The sequence below is a fragment of the Acomys russatus genome, chromosome 26 (assembly GCF_903995435.1).
Source record: "Acomys russatus chromosome 26, mAcoRus1.1, whole genome shotgun sequence".
In the NCBI taxonomy this organism is placed as follows: Eukaryota; Metazoa; Chordata; class Mammalia; order Rodentia; family Muridae; genus Acomys; species Acomys russatus.
In genome coordinates this window covers 11193432-11209991 of record NC_067162.1, presented here as the reverse complement: position 1 = coordinate 11209991, position 16560 = coordinate 11193432, and the positions used below count along the sequence as shown (strand labels likewise).

Genomic DNA, 16560 nt, shown 5'->3' with positions numbered 1-16560 from the left:
CCACTGCCAAGTATATCCTCACTGAGGTAGGTTTCTAGGGTCCCCTATTACCAGCCCCCCCCCCACACTGCTCATCTTCACTCACAGTCAATGCCCGCAACACCCGCCACCCGCAGTCTGTCGCGCGGTGACAGCCTGTCACAGGCACTGCCGCACACCGGCACAATCTGTCGTCCACGCACAGTCTCACACACAACCTGTCACACACACACACACACACACACACACACACACACAGCGGCACAGTCACACAGCCAGCCTCATGCGATCACACCAAGCGTCACCACAGCTTGTCACAGCCATAGATTCCTCATAATGAAAATAAGGACTATGGACCCCATCTCTAGAGCAGCTATGCAGAGCACAGGGTAGACAGGCAGGCAGAAGCACCTATGACCTCCTGCCACCTTCCTAACTTGAGGCAGCTATGAATAACCTCTTTTATAGAGAAAGCAACAGAGGCCATGAGGGATTAACCAGGTCACTGCCCCCTTTCAGCTCCGCTTCTAGCGCTCCCAGGCACCTCTCCTCCTGGCAATTCCAGGTGGGAGAAAGTGAGCTCCCAGAAACCAGGCTTTGAAGCAGAACCCTCGGGCTCTGCTTCAAAGCCATCAAACTGTCCGTAGCTGGGACAAATTGAACCATGCCCTCTACCCAGATGTCCGCTGGCTCCAGATGCTGCTCCAGGGACACTGAATCCTATGGAGTTCCCACGCCTGCAATCCCAACACTCAAGAGGCAGAGGCTGAGGCAGGAGGATTACCACAGTTTGAGGCCAGCCTGGTATACATAGTTCCAGACTAGGCTGGACTAGAGTGAGAGCCCTGTCTCAAAAAACCAAAACCCAAATCCAAACCAAGAAACCTAACCATTCATACACACACGCCCTCAACTGATTTAAAAAACAACAACAACAACAACCATAGGAACACAAAAGGGCACAGAGTGGAGGGTCTGATCTGTGTGTATAACGGTAAGGCTGGGGTGGCCATGTGGCCTGCCTGTGGTGGCAGCCTCTGGTCCTATGGGGATCTGGTTGGCAGAGTCAGGTCTTCTCTAGCAGTAAGAAATCTCTGCCTGCCCTGTACACGTGGCTTTAGCGGCACTGTGGCTTCTCGGTCTCACCACTGTGCCAGGCCAGGCCCCAGCATCTCCGTGCATCTGCACCCCTACCCCCAGGGGCCCTCCGCGTTCCAGGGTGCTCCCGTCCTCCTTCCAGCCGCCTCCTTTAGCTTTCCCCTCCTTTGTTCCACCCCCGCCGGCTCCGGCTCCCGGGGCTTCCCCCATTGGAGTTGCCTTGGCCAAAACCAACAGTACTCTGACGACAACCCTCTGAAGCCTGCAGGGTGCGGGGCCCTGCCCCTTGGCCCACTCGGAGCCCAGATCTTAGCTCCTCTGGGTCTCAATAGCAGTGGCCCACTCGGAGCCCAGATCTTAGCTCCTCTGGGTCTCAATAGCAACCAGGGCACACGTGGCCACGGCTAGAGAGTAGGACGTACAGGCAAGGGACCTGCCAGCAATGCATACTGCAGGCTCCGGAGACACTGCAGTAGGACTTTTGGGACGTGCACACACCTAAACAGGATCCAGCTGCGTGGCTCGAACCAATCTCAGGTTGCCTTGGATCAGGATCTCAAGCGTCTGCGCATGTCTAGGTCTACCCCAGAGAGGCTGCAGGGGGGCACACGTACTCCTAAGGAAGCCGGGTTGTGGGGCCTCCAGGCCTCTGAGGCCCGACACTCTCAATCCCTCCCCTGCACGGGCAGAGATGGGGGAACCCTAGCACGTGTACTACAATGCGCCTTCGTGGCGGTTCCTGACTCAGGTTGTCTGTGTACTTGTGAGAGTCTCTAGTGCCCACGCTTGTGGCTGTAAGCACGCTGGCACGCATCTTCCCAGCCTGCACACGCGTGTGTTTCACGTGAACCACACACCTGTCAGACCATGGAGGGCATCTGGCTCCAAAACCGTGTTCAGGCTGCTGAGGCGGAGGGTCTCAGGCAGGGCAAGGAGGCCTACTTCCTACCTCTCCCTTTCTTTTAGAACACTCCCTCGCTCAAACATCCCAGGGGGCACAGGTGAGGTGCCCCAGAGTGGCGCTTCTGCCTGTGCACTATTCATATTTGCAGTTTTACCACCCCCGTGTGTGTGTGTGTGTGTGTGTGTGTGTGCGCGCGCGCGCGCGCGCGTGTGTGCATACACGCGCTACTCTCCCCTCACCCTTCCTGCTCCCTTTGTACTAGGACTTCCCATCCTCAGGTTCCGAACCAAACCTGCAAAACCTTTTTTTGCCTGGCAGGAACGTGAGGTTAAGGTGGGACGAACTCCCCACTCTACTTAGGATGCCCTACGTTTTTAAAGGACGAGAACCTCTTCTTCCTCGGACGGATTGGGCAGCCCGGTTGGATCCTTCAGCCCTCCCCAAACACAGTCCCCGTGGTGGGTGCTGGAGGTCAAGGGACGTTCTGTGGTGTGTGTGTGTATGTGTGTGTGTGTTCGCGCGCATCTCAATCCACAAAGAGGCATTTCATGTCCCCCAACACCAACTCCATGCTAAGTTGCCACCAGCCGCCAGAGTCTAGTGTGGCCACTGGGGCTGCGCACTTCCAAGTGCTAAGACGAGCGAGCGAGCGAGCGAGCGAGCGAACGAATCCAGCCGGAGCTCTCTGGGTCAGCAGCCGGACTCTTGAGCTGGTGTGGGAATGGCTAAGATAGAGCACAGTGGGGACTCCCTGAGAGTCTAGACACCCTGTCACCGCTGTCCTTTGTGGATCTTAAGTCCCCACTCCAGTCCGCTGGTCACCACCACGTGCCTGACTGCAACCCCAGTTCTGTACTCTCCATAGGTGCCTACCGCTGGCCCACGGGTGCCTCCCGTAGTAGCCCCCTGGGTGTTCTCTTGGCACCGCAGTGTGTGGCATTCCTCCGGACCCACAGCTGCTACTGGCTCAAGACTGAACAGGGGACAAGCGTGGGTGGGGATGGTGACGAGGTCTCCCGAGGGCCTAGGCGAGAGGAGAAACTGCAGCGCTGACCGCCGCCGTCCCTTACAGTGGGCAATGCCCTAATTGCACCTCCGACATGTTTGGTGGGACAGTGGGATTGCCCTGGCCACTGTGGGCTTTGCGCACAGACACAAAAAGGCGGGAGCGGGCGTCCGGGCAAGGTAGAGCAGCGCGCCTATGGTACCATGGCTGCGGGGGGTGGGGGGCGACTGGAGTGATTCTTGCCGACACCTACCTCCTGGGCGGCGAAGGGGACTAGTCTGAAAGGGACCGCAACACCCACTATGCCTTCACAGGGTTCTGCGTAGCGAGCCGTCCGTGGGACCTCGCGGTTCACAGACGTGGCTCCCGATTCAGGAACTACCCAAGCAGCACCATGTCACGCGCCTCGAGGGTCCCTTCCAGGCACTGGGTGCTGCCCAGGGCTGCCTTGCCTCAGTTTCTCTGCTGGCGTCCAGCCTACGGGAGCGGGATGGAGGCTGAGGCGCTCTGGACTAGCTCGGCGCCGCCGGCTGCTCCGGTGTTTTCCTAAGAGGCTCAAAAGCCGGGTCCTCCGCGGCTCCCCGACACCAGTCCCGCCCACAACCCTGCGGCCACAGGAACAGGGCGACCCTCCCGAAGCCGCAGCTTTATAGGGAGTATTGGCGGCAGGGAACTATCAAGGAGAGATTTTTGTTCAGAGGCTTGGCTGAGGCTGGGGGGCGTTTGGTCTTCAGGAAGCCCAGGGAAGAAATGTGACTTAGCAGATAATGCACTTTCTACCTGTCCCTTGCTTCCAGGCCGCGGGAATCGAGTTGCCTCGTGTAGTCTGGTTTTTGTTGTTGTTTATTTTGTATTATTTAAAGACAAAAACACAACAACAAGAACATCCTCACTTTAAAATTTTATTTTGTCCCCATGATCAACATGGGTTTGTCTCTTGGGGCTAACTTCTTGGATTTAGGGCGCCAAAGCCTCCCGACCCATTGCTACCCGCTCTGTTGAGGGACTTCCACGTCACGACAGTGAAAAGGGAAAGTGGGAAAAAGAGCCTGTACTTAGAACCTGTTGGAGAAGGGAGCTGGTTTAGGCTGACGTTGCTTGAGCCAAAGCCACCCCTAAGAAGTTCCAAGAAAGTGCCCGCGCGCGTGGAACTCCGAGTTGCCACCTGAACACTCTTCTGAATTTCTTAGTGCGCTTTAATAGTGTAGGTCCATTTCGGTCCCCAATTGCATATGACTCAACTTACCCCCCAGTTGCTCACTAGCGGGGAGAGGACCCTGGGCAGTCCCGAACAACTAGACCCGCATCGTGGACTCTGGACCTCAAGGTGACCTACCCGAACTGCAAACTTTCCTCCCACTCCGCCTGAAATTCCCCGGCCATGCTTAGCGCCTTATTATTGCTCAATCTACCCCCCACCTCGCTTAATTTTTTCCATTTAAAGTTTTATTATTACTTTTTAAAAAGTATGCAAGACAGGTTGAATAGTAGAAACAGACAGAAAGGAATGAAGGGAGAAAAAGAAAACACATGAAAAATTCTGGTGACTGTGGGGCTGGAGAGTGTCACCACGCTGGGTCTAGGCAGCCAGAAGCTGTTTCCCCCGTAGAACCAAGCACCAGGCACCTGGCGAATGCCCTCCGCTGAAAAGGCGTAAAAGAAATGCAAGGCATTACTTCAATTTTAATAAAAAACAAAAACCAAAAACCCTTGTCTCATTTAGGAGTGCACTCTTGAGCTTAGCCCTCTGTAAGTCAGAGCCTGGGTTTGCCACAGTGGAGTCTGTAATCAGGGAAAAATACCAGCTTTGTTGGGGGTTAGAATGTATCATTGGCTAATGTAGTGGTTTAAAAAAAATAATGCTAAGAATTGGAGTAATTAAAGAGCGAGAAATAACTCATGTCTTCTCTCTCCTTTCCATTGTCTTATTTAAAGACCGTAAGCGCTTTTGGGCGCCTGACCTGGTTCCGGCGCTCTCTCTCTCTCTCTCTCTCTCTCTCTCTCTCTCTCTCTCTCTCTCTCTCTCTCTCTCTCTCTCTCTCTCTCTCTCTCTCTCTCTCTCTCTCCTTTCTGCCTTCTCTTTTAACTCTGGTCTGATTCGAAAATCCCCAGACTGGCACAAAGTGGGAAACTTGCTGCACTAGAGTTGGAGATGATTCTCCCCCACCCCTGGGCCCTGTCCTGCTGCCTGGTTTACAGTGAGTAGAGTGATTTTAAAAAGAAAGGAAGAAAGGAACCCAGCTCTGGTACCCATGCCAGTGAGGGCACCTTTCCCAGGCTGCTGGCCGGCTTAGGGAGAGCCAACCCGGGTACAGGAGAGTAGCTTCCCTGTGTTTTGTTTGTTTTTGTTTTGTTTGAGACATTGTCTCACTATGTAGCACTGGCTAGCCTGGAACTCACTATGTAGACCAGGCTGGCCTTGAACATTCAGAGATCTGCCCATCTCTGCCTGTACTTCATGCCCTGCAGCCCTCACCCCAAAGAGGATCAAATGTCTTTTTAAAAAATTGCCCTAAGGGAGGGCTTAGACCCCCTAGTCATATTTTAAAATTAAGTTGTTGTTTTTAACCAGCTCGTGTGCAGTAAGGAAAGTGTGGTTCTGGAGAGCTACCTTGGCAATCCTGTATCCTTGGTAGGAGAAAGCTCTGTCTGCTTGGGCAGCGCAAATACCACTACCCACAGGCCCTGGGTTCTAGGGGAAGAGCTGACCAAGGCTAGGCGTTGTTTGGAGGGGTGTGGGAATGGGGGCAAGACTGTGAATGGGGCTCTGGAGGTTCAGTTTGGGGTTAGGCCCTCCCTCAGCCGTGGGGTAGGCCACTTAGAAGGGCCCTCAGTGGATTGGGGAGGTCGTGGTGGCTTCGGGTGAAGAACGGAGGAAAGTAGGCAAGGGGTGGGGGGCTTATACCCACAGAGTGCCTGCAAGCTGCACAGCGAGTTATGTGTTTGCTTCAGGTGTTTTTAATTAAACACATTTTCTCCCATTTTCCTGGTTATTTGGTGTTTAGATTTTTTCGGCAATCCCTTGCATCCGTCTTTTTACATAAGCAGAAACTTTTTTTCCTCCTTGGAGAGATATTGTGGGAGGTATTTTGCCTTCAGTGCTCTCTCTTTCCTGTTTTTTTTTTTTTTTTTTGTAAATTTAATTTTTAAATTATAAAGTAATTTTGGTGCGAGTGAAAGTAAAGGGGGCAGCTGAGTCTAGAGGCTGTGAAGGGGTAGGGCAGCCCTTCCTCATCAGGGGCAGCCTAACCCTCGAATCCCAGGTAAGCTTGCAGCTGCCTGCTTCTCCCTCAGTACCTTGCTCCTGTGACCTCTTCCCTTCACCTCCCGGCAGGAACCTGGTGGGCAGCAATGGCCCCAGAGTGTGCTGTCCACACCTAGGAGCTTCCTGACCTACATACAGAGCCTCCCCAGTTCCCTCCTGTGCCTGCAGGCAGGCTAAGAGGAGGAGCCTTGCTCCCACAGTCAGTAAAGCTGTTGGCTTTAAGTTCTGTGGGTTGTGCCCCCCCCATCCTGTTCCCCCTCCCTCCAGGTCCTGCTAGTTTGCTGCACAGTTGGATGCCCTGTTGATGGGATCAGAGTTGGGCAGACACACAGAGAAAGACTCTCTCTCCCCTGCATTATTGAGGATGAGAGGGGCTGCTCGCCTGTGGTCACGTGACCACACACACTGGTCTCTGGTCTCTAAGGTGTGTGCACACAGACAAATGTTCACTTTGAAGGCCTTGGGTTTGTTTGTTTGTTTGTTTGTTTGCAGAACCATCCTTAAGGATTCTTAAATTATGGAAACTCTATAGCTTAACGTTTTAAGGCCTGTTTAACAGTATTGAGAATGCTTCTTTCTTAATCTGGGTGGGGTTAGCATGGGTGTGTTCCCTTTGTGGAAATGTATAGAGCAGGGGACTCACAATGTGAGCATTCTTTATACATAAACGGCTTCTGCTAAAAAGTTTGTTAGAAAAAGAAAGAAAGAAAGAAAGATCAATCCCTGGGCCCCAAAGGCAAAGAAAAGACTACGCACTACAAAAATTTAAATAAAACTGTACTCCAGCTTGCTTTACTCAGTTTTTCCTGCTAGGAACGGTGGGAATGCTTGTAAAAATTAGTGGGCTGATTAAAACAACAACAACAACAAACCTAACAACTCAAAGGCGAGTGGTCCAGGCAGCTTCCTGACCCATCCACACGTGAAGAAGGCCTGTAGGCCGCCTGAAGACTTAGGTGTAGAAGTGGGCTTTAGTTTCAGAACCAGAGTATTAGAAGCAATACAGAGTACCTTCCTTGCCAATTACATTTTGCTGTCAACATCTGGAAAGCAAAATTGCAGCTGTTTTCCCAGCCCCTCCATTACAACCTCTTTTTTTTTTTTCCTCCTGCACTTACATTTTTGTGCGCTTGCCATCCACACTTCAGTTTTCTGCAGTGTAAAAACATTTTCACGGCTGTGTTCAAATTGAATTTTTAGATTTGGACTTTTTTTTTTAAACGTGCATCTTCTAGTCTGACAGTATAATTTTTGGAGCAGCGTGTTTGAACAGGCCAATGATAGTCACCGTTCTCTTGCTTTCCCTCTGTGCTGTGGGCTTCGGCCAGGGAGCACTGCTCAGCAGCCCTGGACAGGCTCTCTCAGTTTGCTTCCACACTTCTTGGGCAGGTAGTTACTGCATCGCCCTCCACCCCCCACAGCCCTTCTGCGGTGTTTTTGTTTTCTCTTTGCCCCCCAAAAATATTTGAACCAAAAAGCCTCTCTTTTTTTTCCTCCACCCACAGCAAACTGAAAGGACTAGTGAACCGTGATTCAACAGAGCGAGGGCGCCTCTTTTCTTCCTTAGCATTAATTAACTCAAGTTCGTTAGGACGTTGGGTCTGTCGCCCACAGTTTTCTCTTGTGTGTGCTGAACCGGGTCATAGAGGGAGACTTCCCGTGCAAACAGTTTGTGTTGGAGCTGGAGGACGCGGAGGGGGAGAGAGGGTGAGAAAGAAAGGGAGCCCGGGCGGGAATGAGCGGGCGGCAGAGGGTGGGCAGCGTTGAAGTCCTTCAGGCCCTGGTGCCAGCCTTTCTCTGCAGGGGCTAGGCACCAGGGAAATGAGGAGTCTAGGGTTTCCTTGGCAGCGATTCTGGTCATAAAATAGTTGGGGAGCAGCAGTATATTTTGAGGGATTGGAAAGTGTCTGAAACTGAACATTTTGGGTAAAAGCTGCTTGCCCAGGCAGGGCCAGCCCAGCTTTCCCAGAACCCTTGAGCAGTGAAAACCCCAGAGCTCCGGGCTCTGCCCGTAGCTGCAGCCACTGAAGAAAGAGGCTCCCACAGGGCCAAGGGTGCCGCGGTGCAGAGTGGCTGGGCGCAGTGATCGGCAGTGGAAGCCCAGAGGAGCAACACCGGAGTGGGGGTGGGGAGGTGGGGGTGAGGGGCTGGGGAGCTGGGTCCAGATCGGGCTTTTGGGGGCTAGGGTGTCTGGATGTGTCCTCGAACGTTAGTGGGGCTGTTGTTGGAGGCGGGAACCGGCTACTGTGGGACGGGCGCCTATAGGCAGTTTCAGCACCTGCCCTGGCTCCAGCCTCTCTTCTCCTGCGGATATTTTCTTGTGCTGGATGCGCTGCGCTCAGACCAACGGGGCCGGGCAGCCCTTTTTCCTACTCTTGCCTTTTGTCAGCTTTTCTGTTCTTCTTTAGAGAAAGTTGTGAAGCTGGTCTGTGGGGTTCCTCCCTCTTCCTGGGCCTTGGGCCACTGTGGAGTGACACTTTCAAAGCCAACCAGGTGGGTTAGGCACCATACTGCATTTGCCCCTCGAAGCCTTTGCTCTCTGAAGGGCCCCTGTCCTCACTCAGCCCTTTGACTACAGGAGGGAGTTCTGGCCTTCCCAGCATTTTAGTTGTATTTGGTGACACGGAAGTTTCAAGCTAAATAATGAATTAAAGACTAGGGTTTTTGTTTCCTATTCCCCACAGAAGACAAGATGAAAGTAAACAATTTCCAGAGGCACTGGAGAGAATAGACCCTATCCTCTCACACCCCCATCCCTACCCTAACTTGTTCTGTGCCAAGAGGGTGAGGGGCAATGTGCCTGGAGCAGAGGAGCGTTCCAGCCAGGAACGAGGCTGCTTGTTGGCCCGGTCCCAGGCCACAGCTCCCGATTTGTAGAAAAGGGGAGAAAAGGCAGTGTGTGCTCGGGGGCACCCAGGGGCATTTTACAGGGGTGTTATGTGGCCTGTTTCTGATATAGATCCCATGTGAGACCCAGCTCTGGTCTGGGCAAATCGGTCCATCTAGCCTAAGGCTACTTTCCACACGGTGCCCTGTGGCTGCTGTTCCTGAGCGCAGGAAGGCAGGCTCACAGGCTCAAATCAGCCAGAACCCGCTTTGTCCAAATTATCGGGAGCCTCCTCGGAAAGTGCATTTTCCGGTTTCCATTCCTAGCGTTTCCAGACTCTTGGAGAGTTTCACTGAGCGGCTGAGCTTCTCCTGGCCTCCCCTAGAGAGAGAGCCCCACCCACCCCTAGGACAAGCAGCCAGGTCTCTCTGCTGCTGCCAGAGTCTTGTCCCTCCTCAGTGTCGGCCCAAGGCCTCTCATAGGCCTTCTGAGGGATGGGCACAGATTTGACAAGATGTCTGTATATGTCTGTGTATGTTGTTGGTGGGGGTTATACATGTATGAAGCCGGTCTCTTTCAGTCCAGACCCAGGCAGGTTTATAAATGCCGGGAATTAGGCTCTCTTTGTGGCCTTTCTAATTTCCTGTGTCTTTCCTCACCCACTCTGCAGATATGTGTTAGTAAAATGGACCCCTGACTATGTGGTGATTTCTACTTACAGCCCAGCCATGTGCTTAAACTGTAGGTACTTAGCCAGATCAGTATGGGCCAAGGTGCCCAGGATCTGAAAGAATATATCCAGACCCACAAGTCAGCGGCCTGGGGACAAATAAGATTTTGTTTTGGAAGATAAAGAGACCTACCCGTGGCTGAGTGTTTAAAACAAGGCTTCTGGTGCTTATTAGCTGTCTCCCTGTCAGGAGGCATAGGCCAGTTGCAAAGTCTATATCAGTTTTGGGAAATTATTTTGTTTCCTGGAAGAATTTTTAATATGGTACATATAAGTGAAAGACTGGATCTATTCCCCATTTTTCCTCCAACAATCCACAAGGCCTCAGCGCACATGACTGCTTTGAAAGCCACACGGTTTTCATCATCGGAAGACACCATTTTTCTTAGCTAGTTTTCTTTTGCTTTTCTCTTTCGTGTCATGGACCCCTTTTCTATTTTTTGCTTTTCTGCCCCCACCCTCATCTCTTTCTCTTCACCTTTGTCTTTTTTGTAGCTTTGGTCCCAGCTTGGTAATTCTCTCTGGGTTCACCCTCTGCCTCTTGTTCTTTTTCTCCCTTGGCATTTCTGTTTCTGTGGCCTGTTTAATCCACCCCTCTTGGTGATGGCTGACAGGGACCAGAGTCTGCCTAAGCAGTGTTTTCACCAAATTCTATTCCCTCAAAAGTAAGGGAGGCCTTTCTTTCATGAAGTTTAAAATTTCCCTTCCAAAAACCAAAAGTCCACATTGATTCCAAGAGTATTATTTCTGGCTCCCTGACTTTTCTTGCAAATGGAGACAGTACCTTTCAGTCTCCATCTTCCCTCTATTCCTCTCGCTATAGCCTTTTGGTTTCCCTAATAACTAAGCATCCCCAGCTTCCTTTCCGTTTGGTCAGTTTTTTCTTTAGTCAATTCCTCTCTCTTTTTCTTTTCTCCATCAGTGGCCTTCAGGTTCCTACATTTGTTCTGCCCACTCCTGAACCCTCATTTCTGTTTGAACTCAGACCGGGAAGCATCTTGAATCATCAACAAGTTTCCAGGCTTGGTTTTGGGTCTGAGTGCATCAGGGTGCAGGAGTGTCATCTCCAAAAGGAGGGTGTCACAGGAGAGAGAGAGAGAGAGAGAGAGAGAGAGAGAGAGAGAGAGAGAGAGAGAGAGAGGAGGTAAGGACAGGTACCCTACCAAAGGGTGCCTAGACTGTCTCTTAACAAAAAGGGGAAGGTTCTCTTTTGTTTGGGGATCTAGGCACACACACACACACACAAACACACACACACACACATACAGAGACAGAGACAGAGGCACAGAGACAGACAGAGAGAGAGAAACAGAGAGAGAGAGAGAGAGAGAGTGAGAGGGAAGGAGAGAGAGGGGAAAGAGAGGGGGAGGGAGGGAGAGAGAGACACACAGAGAGAGGCAGAGAGACGGAGAGAGAGAGAGGGAGAGGGAGAGACAGAGACAGAGACAGAGACAGAGAGAGATGGGATGGCCTGCTTACAGGAAGCCAGAAGGCTTTGCTGGCAGCATCATACAGAAGACACTGCCCAAAAATGATCTGCTCACCTTCAAGGTTATAGCCCCCTTCCCATCCTCCCTCCCCACTAAGAGAAGGACAGTTGACAATTGTTCTCCCTTCCAGAGCTGTGAGGAAGGGCCTATCGCTGTTCTGCCAGAGTCTCCTGGGCTTCCTGCACTTACACACTTACTCCATGGTCCTGACACTTCTCTGATCAGTTCACCACTCTAGGGACCTTTGATACTTTCCTTCCTCAGTTGCTACGGGATTGACTCTCACACTGTCCCTAACTTCTGTGGATTTTCTCCTAGTCACGAAACTGTTGCTCCGAGAAGCCAGACCTTCAGCTGGTTGTTCCACCACATAGTAGCTTCGAAAAGGAGCAAGCCAGGATTTGCCATAGAGCAATATTGGCCATTTTCTTTTTTAATATTCAAAGCATAATCTGAATAGCAGCATCCCCATTGCCCTCTGTCCCGCCAAATACAAACTCACTTGCTGCTTTTAAGACCTCATCTTGACTTTAGAAAATGAACTTGACTCCTCAAGGTGGAGAAGAGGCCGCTTTCATTCAGTACCTCATGTTGCTGTCACTGCTAAGCTAGCATCCTTGGCTGTTTGGACCAAAGCCTGTTATTCACAGGACGTGAATTATTGAACACCACCCTAAGAGGCCTGTCTGTGGTGGCACCTGCCTCCTGCACTGTTTTCTTTCTGGCCGCGTCTCTTGGGTCAGCTGTGAACTCAACTCCACTGGAGTTGCCCATTTAGGGTGTGGGGGTCCCAGGTGCTGGATAGCACCTCCCATTGTCAGGGGTTGGATCACTGGGGTGGATCTTTTGTTTTGGCACACCCCAGGCACTCTTCCAGGAACTTTTTTTTTTTTTTGCCATTGAACAGAAAGGCCACTGAGCACAGGGGTTCAGCTGGAGAGGAAAGGGGGCATGAGTGAGCAGTGACCTTTTTCCCTTTGCCAGCTTAGGGTTGAGCCTGCAGAGGGTGGTGGCTCTGAAGACTACAGAGTGAGCCAGGTCGGTCACTCAGCAAAGTCTGTCCCATCCTCCGTCCGATGTCCTACCTCAGCTCTTCCTCTCATTTCCTGTCTTCTTGCTGCTTTCCTGAGGCTTAAGGCAGCTGCTTGGAGTCCTTTCTGGAGAGTCCTCGGTGTGTGTGTGTGTGTGTGTGTGTGTGTGTGTGTGTGTGTGTGTGTGATTGTATCTCCCTCTTGAGAGTACTCCCCTCCCTCCTGCTGGGGACCTGGAAAACCGATTTCTCTGCCTCCTGAAGGGCCTTTGCCTTCTGTTTTGCCATAGCCTTTCTGAGGTCTTTCCTCCATCCAGGCTCCCCAGGTTTATGCTTTTGTATCTTGCACTTTACTTGGCTCTTTAGTCTGACGTGAGGGACAGGTAAGAAAGCTAGTGCACCGTGTGAGTAGCAAGGACAGATCTGGAAGAGGGGAGGAAGAGGGAGAAGTGGTGTTGGCGAGGGGGGGCCGTACTGGTACTGGTGGTCTCAGCCTCTGTCACTTCTCCCAGGGGCTGGCTGTTGTGTTTGTAGCTGCTGGGAGTGCTTGCCAGGGAGTGCTGTGACAGGAGGCTATTTTAATAAACTTGCAGTTTCACGAGCCGAGCTGCATTGCGTTTGGCATCTCTCGTCACCACTAATGGAGTGTGCGTGGCTGGGTGTGGGCCGAGGGAAGCTGTGAGCTTACTGGGGGCTGAGGAGAAGGCAAGGAGGTGAAGGGAGCAGTCCCCTTGTTTGGGAGTCCGGAGTTCTGCAGGGCAGCCTAGTCCGAGGGACCAAAGAGGTGGCTACACCCCCCCCCACCAGGCCAGCGGTCTGGGCCCTGGAAGTGCTGCTGGTGTGGACACTTTCTGAGCTCTCTCTCCTATTCATAGCTCTGTGGGCTGATGCACAGGCTGGAGGAGAAAATGACCACTAGCTCCACTGTGCTCTATTAAAAAAAAAAATCTAGAACCAGAAAGAGAGCATGCTGGCCTGAGAGAGAAAGAGAGAGAGAGTCTGAAAGCAGAGCACAGAGAGAAGGCACAGCTGCTTCCCCAAGGCCTTCTGGGGCTCCCGCCCAGCCGCCAGCCCGCCAGGAGTCAGGCCTTTATTTATTTATTTTCTGGCTTAGAAAAAGTCCGTGTCTTCCTCAATCCTAGTGTCCTCCCCCCCCCAAGTTTGCTGGGTGGCTGCTGCCAAGCAGACCCAAGTGGGCGCCTGGGATGAAAAATTCATAACTGCTGGACTTTGCTTTTGCTTGTTCATTAGACGTGAACTTGTCGATTGGGCAAATTGTTTTTGGTCTCCAACTGGGGGGGAGGGGGCCTCTCCCCACCCTCTCAGCTTGCCCAGCTCCCTCCTCCCATTGGGTCCAGCCATTGGCTGCTCGAGGAAGCCTCTTTGCCAAATAGGTGGATTTCCCCCCCCTTCAGCTCTCTCTCTCTCTCTCTCTCTCTCTCCCTTGCTTATTCTCTCTCTCTCTCTCTCTCTCTCTTTCTCTCTCTCTCCCTCCTTTCCTCTGGCTGTCTCCCTCCCCCTTTTTACCGACTTGGCACACACAAATGGATGGGGATTGGGCATGAAAGGGGAGGGGGGATTTGAGAGAGAAAAGGAGCCACAATCCCCCCCCCAGCAGTGCTGGTGCACACACACCCTCTCCCGCGCACGCACACTCACATGCGCACCATCGCACACCCCATCCCATCCTCGTCTTCCTGAGATCCTCGCTCTCTCCCTCCCCCTCTTCCTTCCCTCCCTCCCTGGCTCCCTCTCTCCCTCTTGCTGCGTCTGCCAGCAACGGTCTGCAGCCGGTCAGAACTCGTCCTCCTCCCGAGAATCTGCGAGCTCCCCCTCTTCCTCTGGTCGGGTGGAGGGAGCAGCTCGAAGTTTACACCCTTGTGCCGCTGCCAAAGCCGAAAGCCTTTTCTTCAGCCGCTGCTTTTTCCCTCCTGGTTTTTGTTTTTGTTTTTCCGGGGGTGGGGGGCGGGGTGGGGTAGGGTACGTTGTTGCGGGTGTGCGTAGGGTGGTGGTGGTAGGAGGTTGGTTTTGATCTTTAATTTTGCATCTTTTTTTTTCTCTTTTATTTTAAACTGCAAGAGGATGCACAGAGGAAGGAATTGAAACAGTTTGTTGGCTTTTGTTTACCTGGTGTGTGCAGAGGCCACCTCGTTCTCTCTCTCCTGGCCATCCCTGACCTTTCTTTTTACTCCTTAAAAAAATTAATTTCCCCCTCTGTGCAATGGAGCGTGGGGGGTGGAGGGGGAAGGGTTTGAGAATCCACCCAAGCCCGGCCCCTATTCCCCAGAACACCAATAATAACCCCCTTTAAAACATTTACCTTCCTCCCCTGCTCCTCCTCCTCCCCTCGGCCCACCGCCCCTAACTCATAACTCTGTTGAGCCCAGAATCTCAGAATCAGGCGTTGGCTTTGCCGGGTGCTTCAGATCAATGGTAATTATTTGATTTTTTTTTCCAGCTTTATTTTTGTAAAAAGAAATCAATTATTATTTAAACTTCAAACAAGCAAACAAGCAAAAACCAAAAACCAAAACAAAACAAAAGGAAAAAAAAAAAAAGCGAGAGAGACCAGCCCTCTGTCACCCGATTGAGGGTAAAGAGGTTGTGGGAGATTGGGGAAGGGGCCGCTAGATGACCCATGTAGCTTTTAACCCTAAAGCGGCTGAGAAAACCACCTTATTTGGGCTAACAAGAAGTGTTTTGATCCTTATTACTATGATTAACATTAGTGTTGGTGCCGATAACAAAGCTGAAACCACATATTTAGGATTTAGATCTGATTTTTAAAAATGCTGGGGTGGACGTTCCAACTGGATCTGGAGAAAAGAAAATGCAAACAGCCTGGTGGAGGGGGCACCCAAAGCCGCTTCCTCCATCTCAGATGGCATTTCTGTCTTCTGGGGGCAGTCAAACATTGGCCAGTCCGGACAGAAGGCAGCTCTTGCACCCTCAGGCAGCGGGACACTGTGCTGGGACCAGCTGACCCTAGTCCACTGCTACTGTCGAACATGGAGATGTCATGGGTGGGACAGAATCTGTGGGGGGGCGGCGACCAGCAAGCCTGTGGGGTGTGTGTGGCAACATTGTCTGTGTGCACGTGTGTGTGTGTGTGTGTGTGTGTGTGGAGAGAGAGAGAGAGAGAGAGAGAGAGAGAGAGAGAGAGAGAGAGAGAGAGAGAGAGAGAGAGAGAATAGGTGTGTGGGCAAGCTCCCGTGCCTCTGTTTGGTGGCTGAGGCTGAGATGGGAGCAAGTGGCTGGCAAAGCTGGTGGTGGCTTCAAACCACACTTCAGTAGAACAATCTCCAGAGAAAATTGCTTGGGGGGGGGAGGGAGGAGGAGACGGCAGTTTTCCTAGTGCCCCCTTCTAACACTGCGTTTCTCCTTCTCTCCGTCTTCCCCTCCTCCCGTCCTCCCTCGCCCCGCATGCTCCCGGCTTGCCGCCTGCAGGATGAGTTCCACCCGTTCATCGAGGCGCTGCTGCCTCACGTCCGAGCCTTCTCCTACACCTGGTTCAACCTGCAGGCGCGGAAGCGCAAGTACTTCAAGAAGCACGAGAAGCGGATGTCAAAGGACGAGGAGCGCGCGGTGAAGGACGAGCTGCTGGGCGAGAAGCCTGAGATCAAGCAGAAGTGGGCGTCGCGGCTGCTGGCCAAGCTGCGCAAAGACATCCGGCCCGAGTTCCGCGAGGACTTTGTGCTGACCATCACCGGCAAGAAGCCCCCCTGCTGCGTGCTCTCCAACCCCGACCAGAAGGGCAAGATCCGGCGGATTGACTGCCTTCGCCAGGCTGACAAGGTGTGGCGGCTGGACCTGGTCATGGTGATTTTGTTTAAAGGGATCCCTTTGGAAAGTACTGATGGGGAGCGGCTCTACAAGTCGCCCCAGTGCTCGAACCCCGGCCTGTGCGTCCAGCCACATCACATTGGAGTCACAATCAAAGAACTGGACCTTTATCTGGCTTACTTTGTCCACACTCCGGGTAGGTTGCTTTTCAACAAACCCCCCCCTTGCCCAGTTTTATTTCAGTTGCTGGCATTTGTGTTGTTTATTGTCCCCTCCTGTTTCTGAGCGGTGCTGCTGCAGGACGGGCCTCACTGGGTAGCCTGTCCTACTAGCCTCTGCTTCACACGTGGCTGGCGCCTCTCACTTTTTCCATCCTCTTTCTGTTTGCCCCCACCCCTTTGCTCTTTCCCCTCTCCTCCCTCGCTATGGCACCCAGTTTGGGCATCAC

The 16560-nt window shown here is 52.4% G+C and overlaps 1 protein-coding gene across 10 annotated transcripts in view; it reads left to right on the top strand.

Annotated features, from left to right (window-relative positions):
• The window catches only part of Nfix (nuclear factor I X), a 93864-nt gene that overhangs the window by 13322 nt on the left and 63982 nt on the right, over positions 1-16560 (top strand). For 4 of the 10 annotated variants that reach the window (XM_051169213.1, XM_051169215.1, XM_051169211.1 and 1 more), the window contains exons 1-2: positions 15323-15352; positions 15777-16308. In XM_051169213.1, the coding sequence (XP_051025170.1) occupies positions 15338-15352; positions 15777-16308 (547 nt within the window). In that variant the 5' untranslated portion in view covers positions 15323-15337. Of the gene's footprint in view, positions 1-7934; positions 7960-8652; positions 8746-14403; positions 14763-15322; positions 15353-15752; positions 16309-16560 lie in introns of those variants that run through there. The other 6 variants (XM_051169217.1, XM_051169219.1, XM_051169218.1 and 3 more) reach the window with 6 other exon arrangements.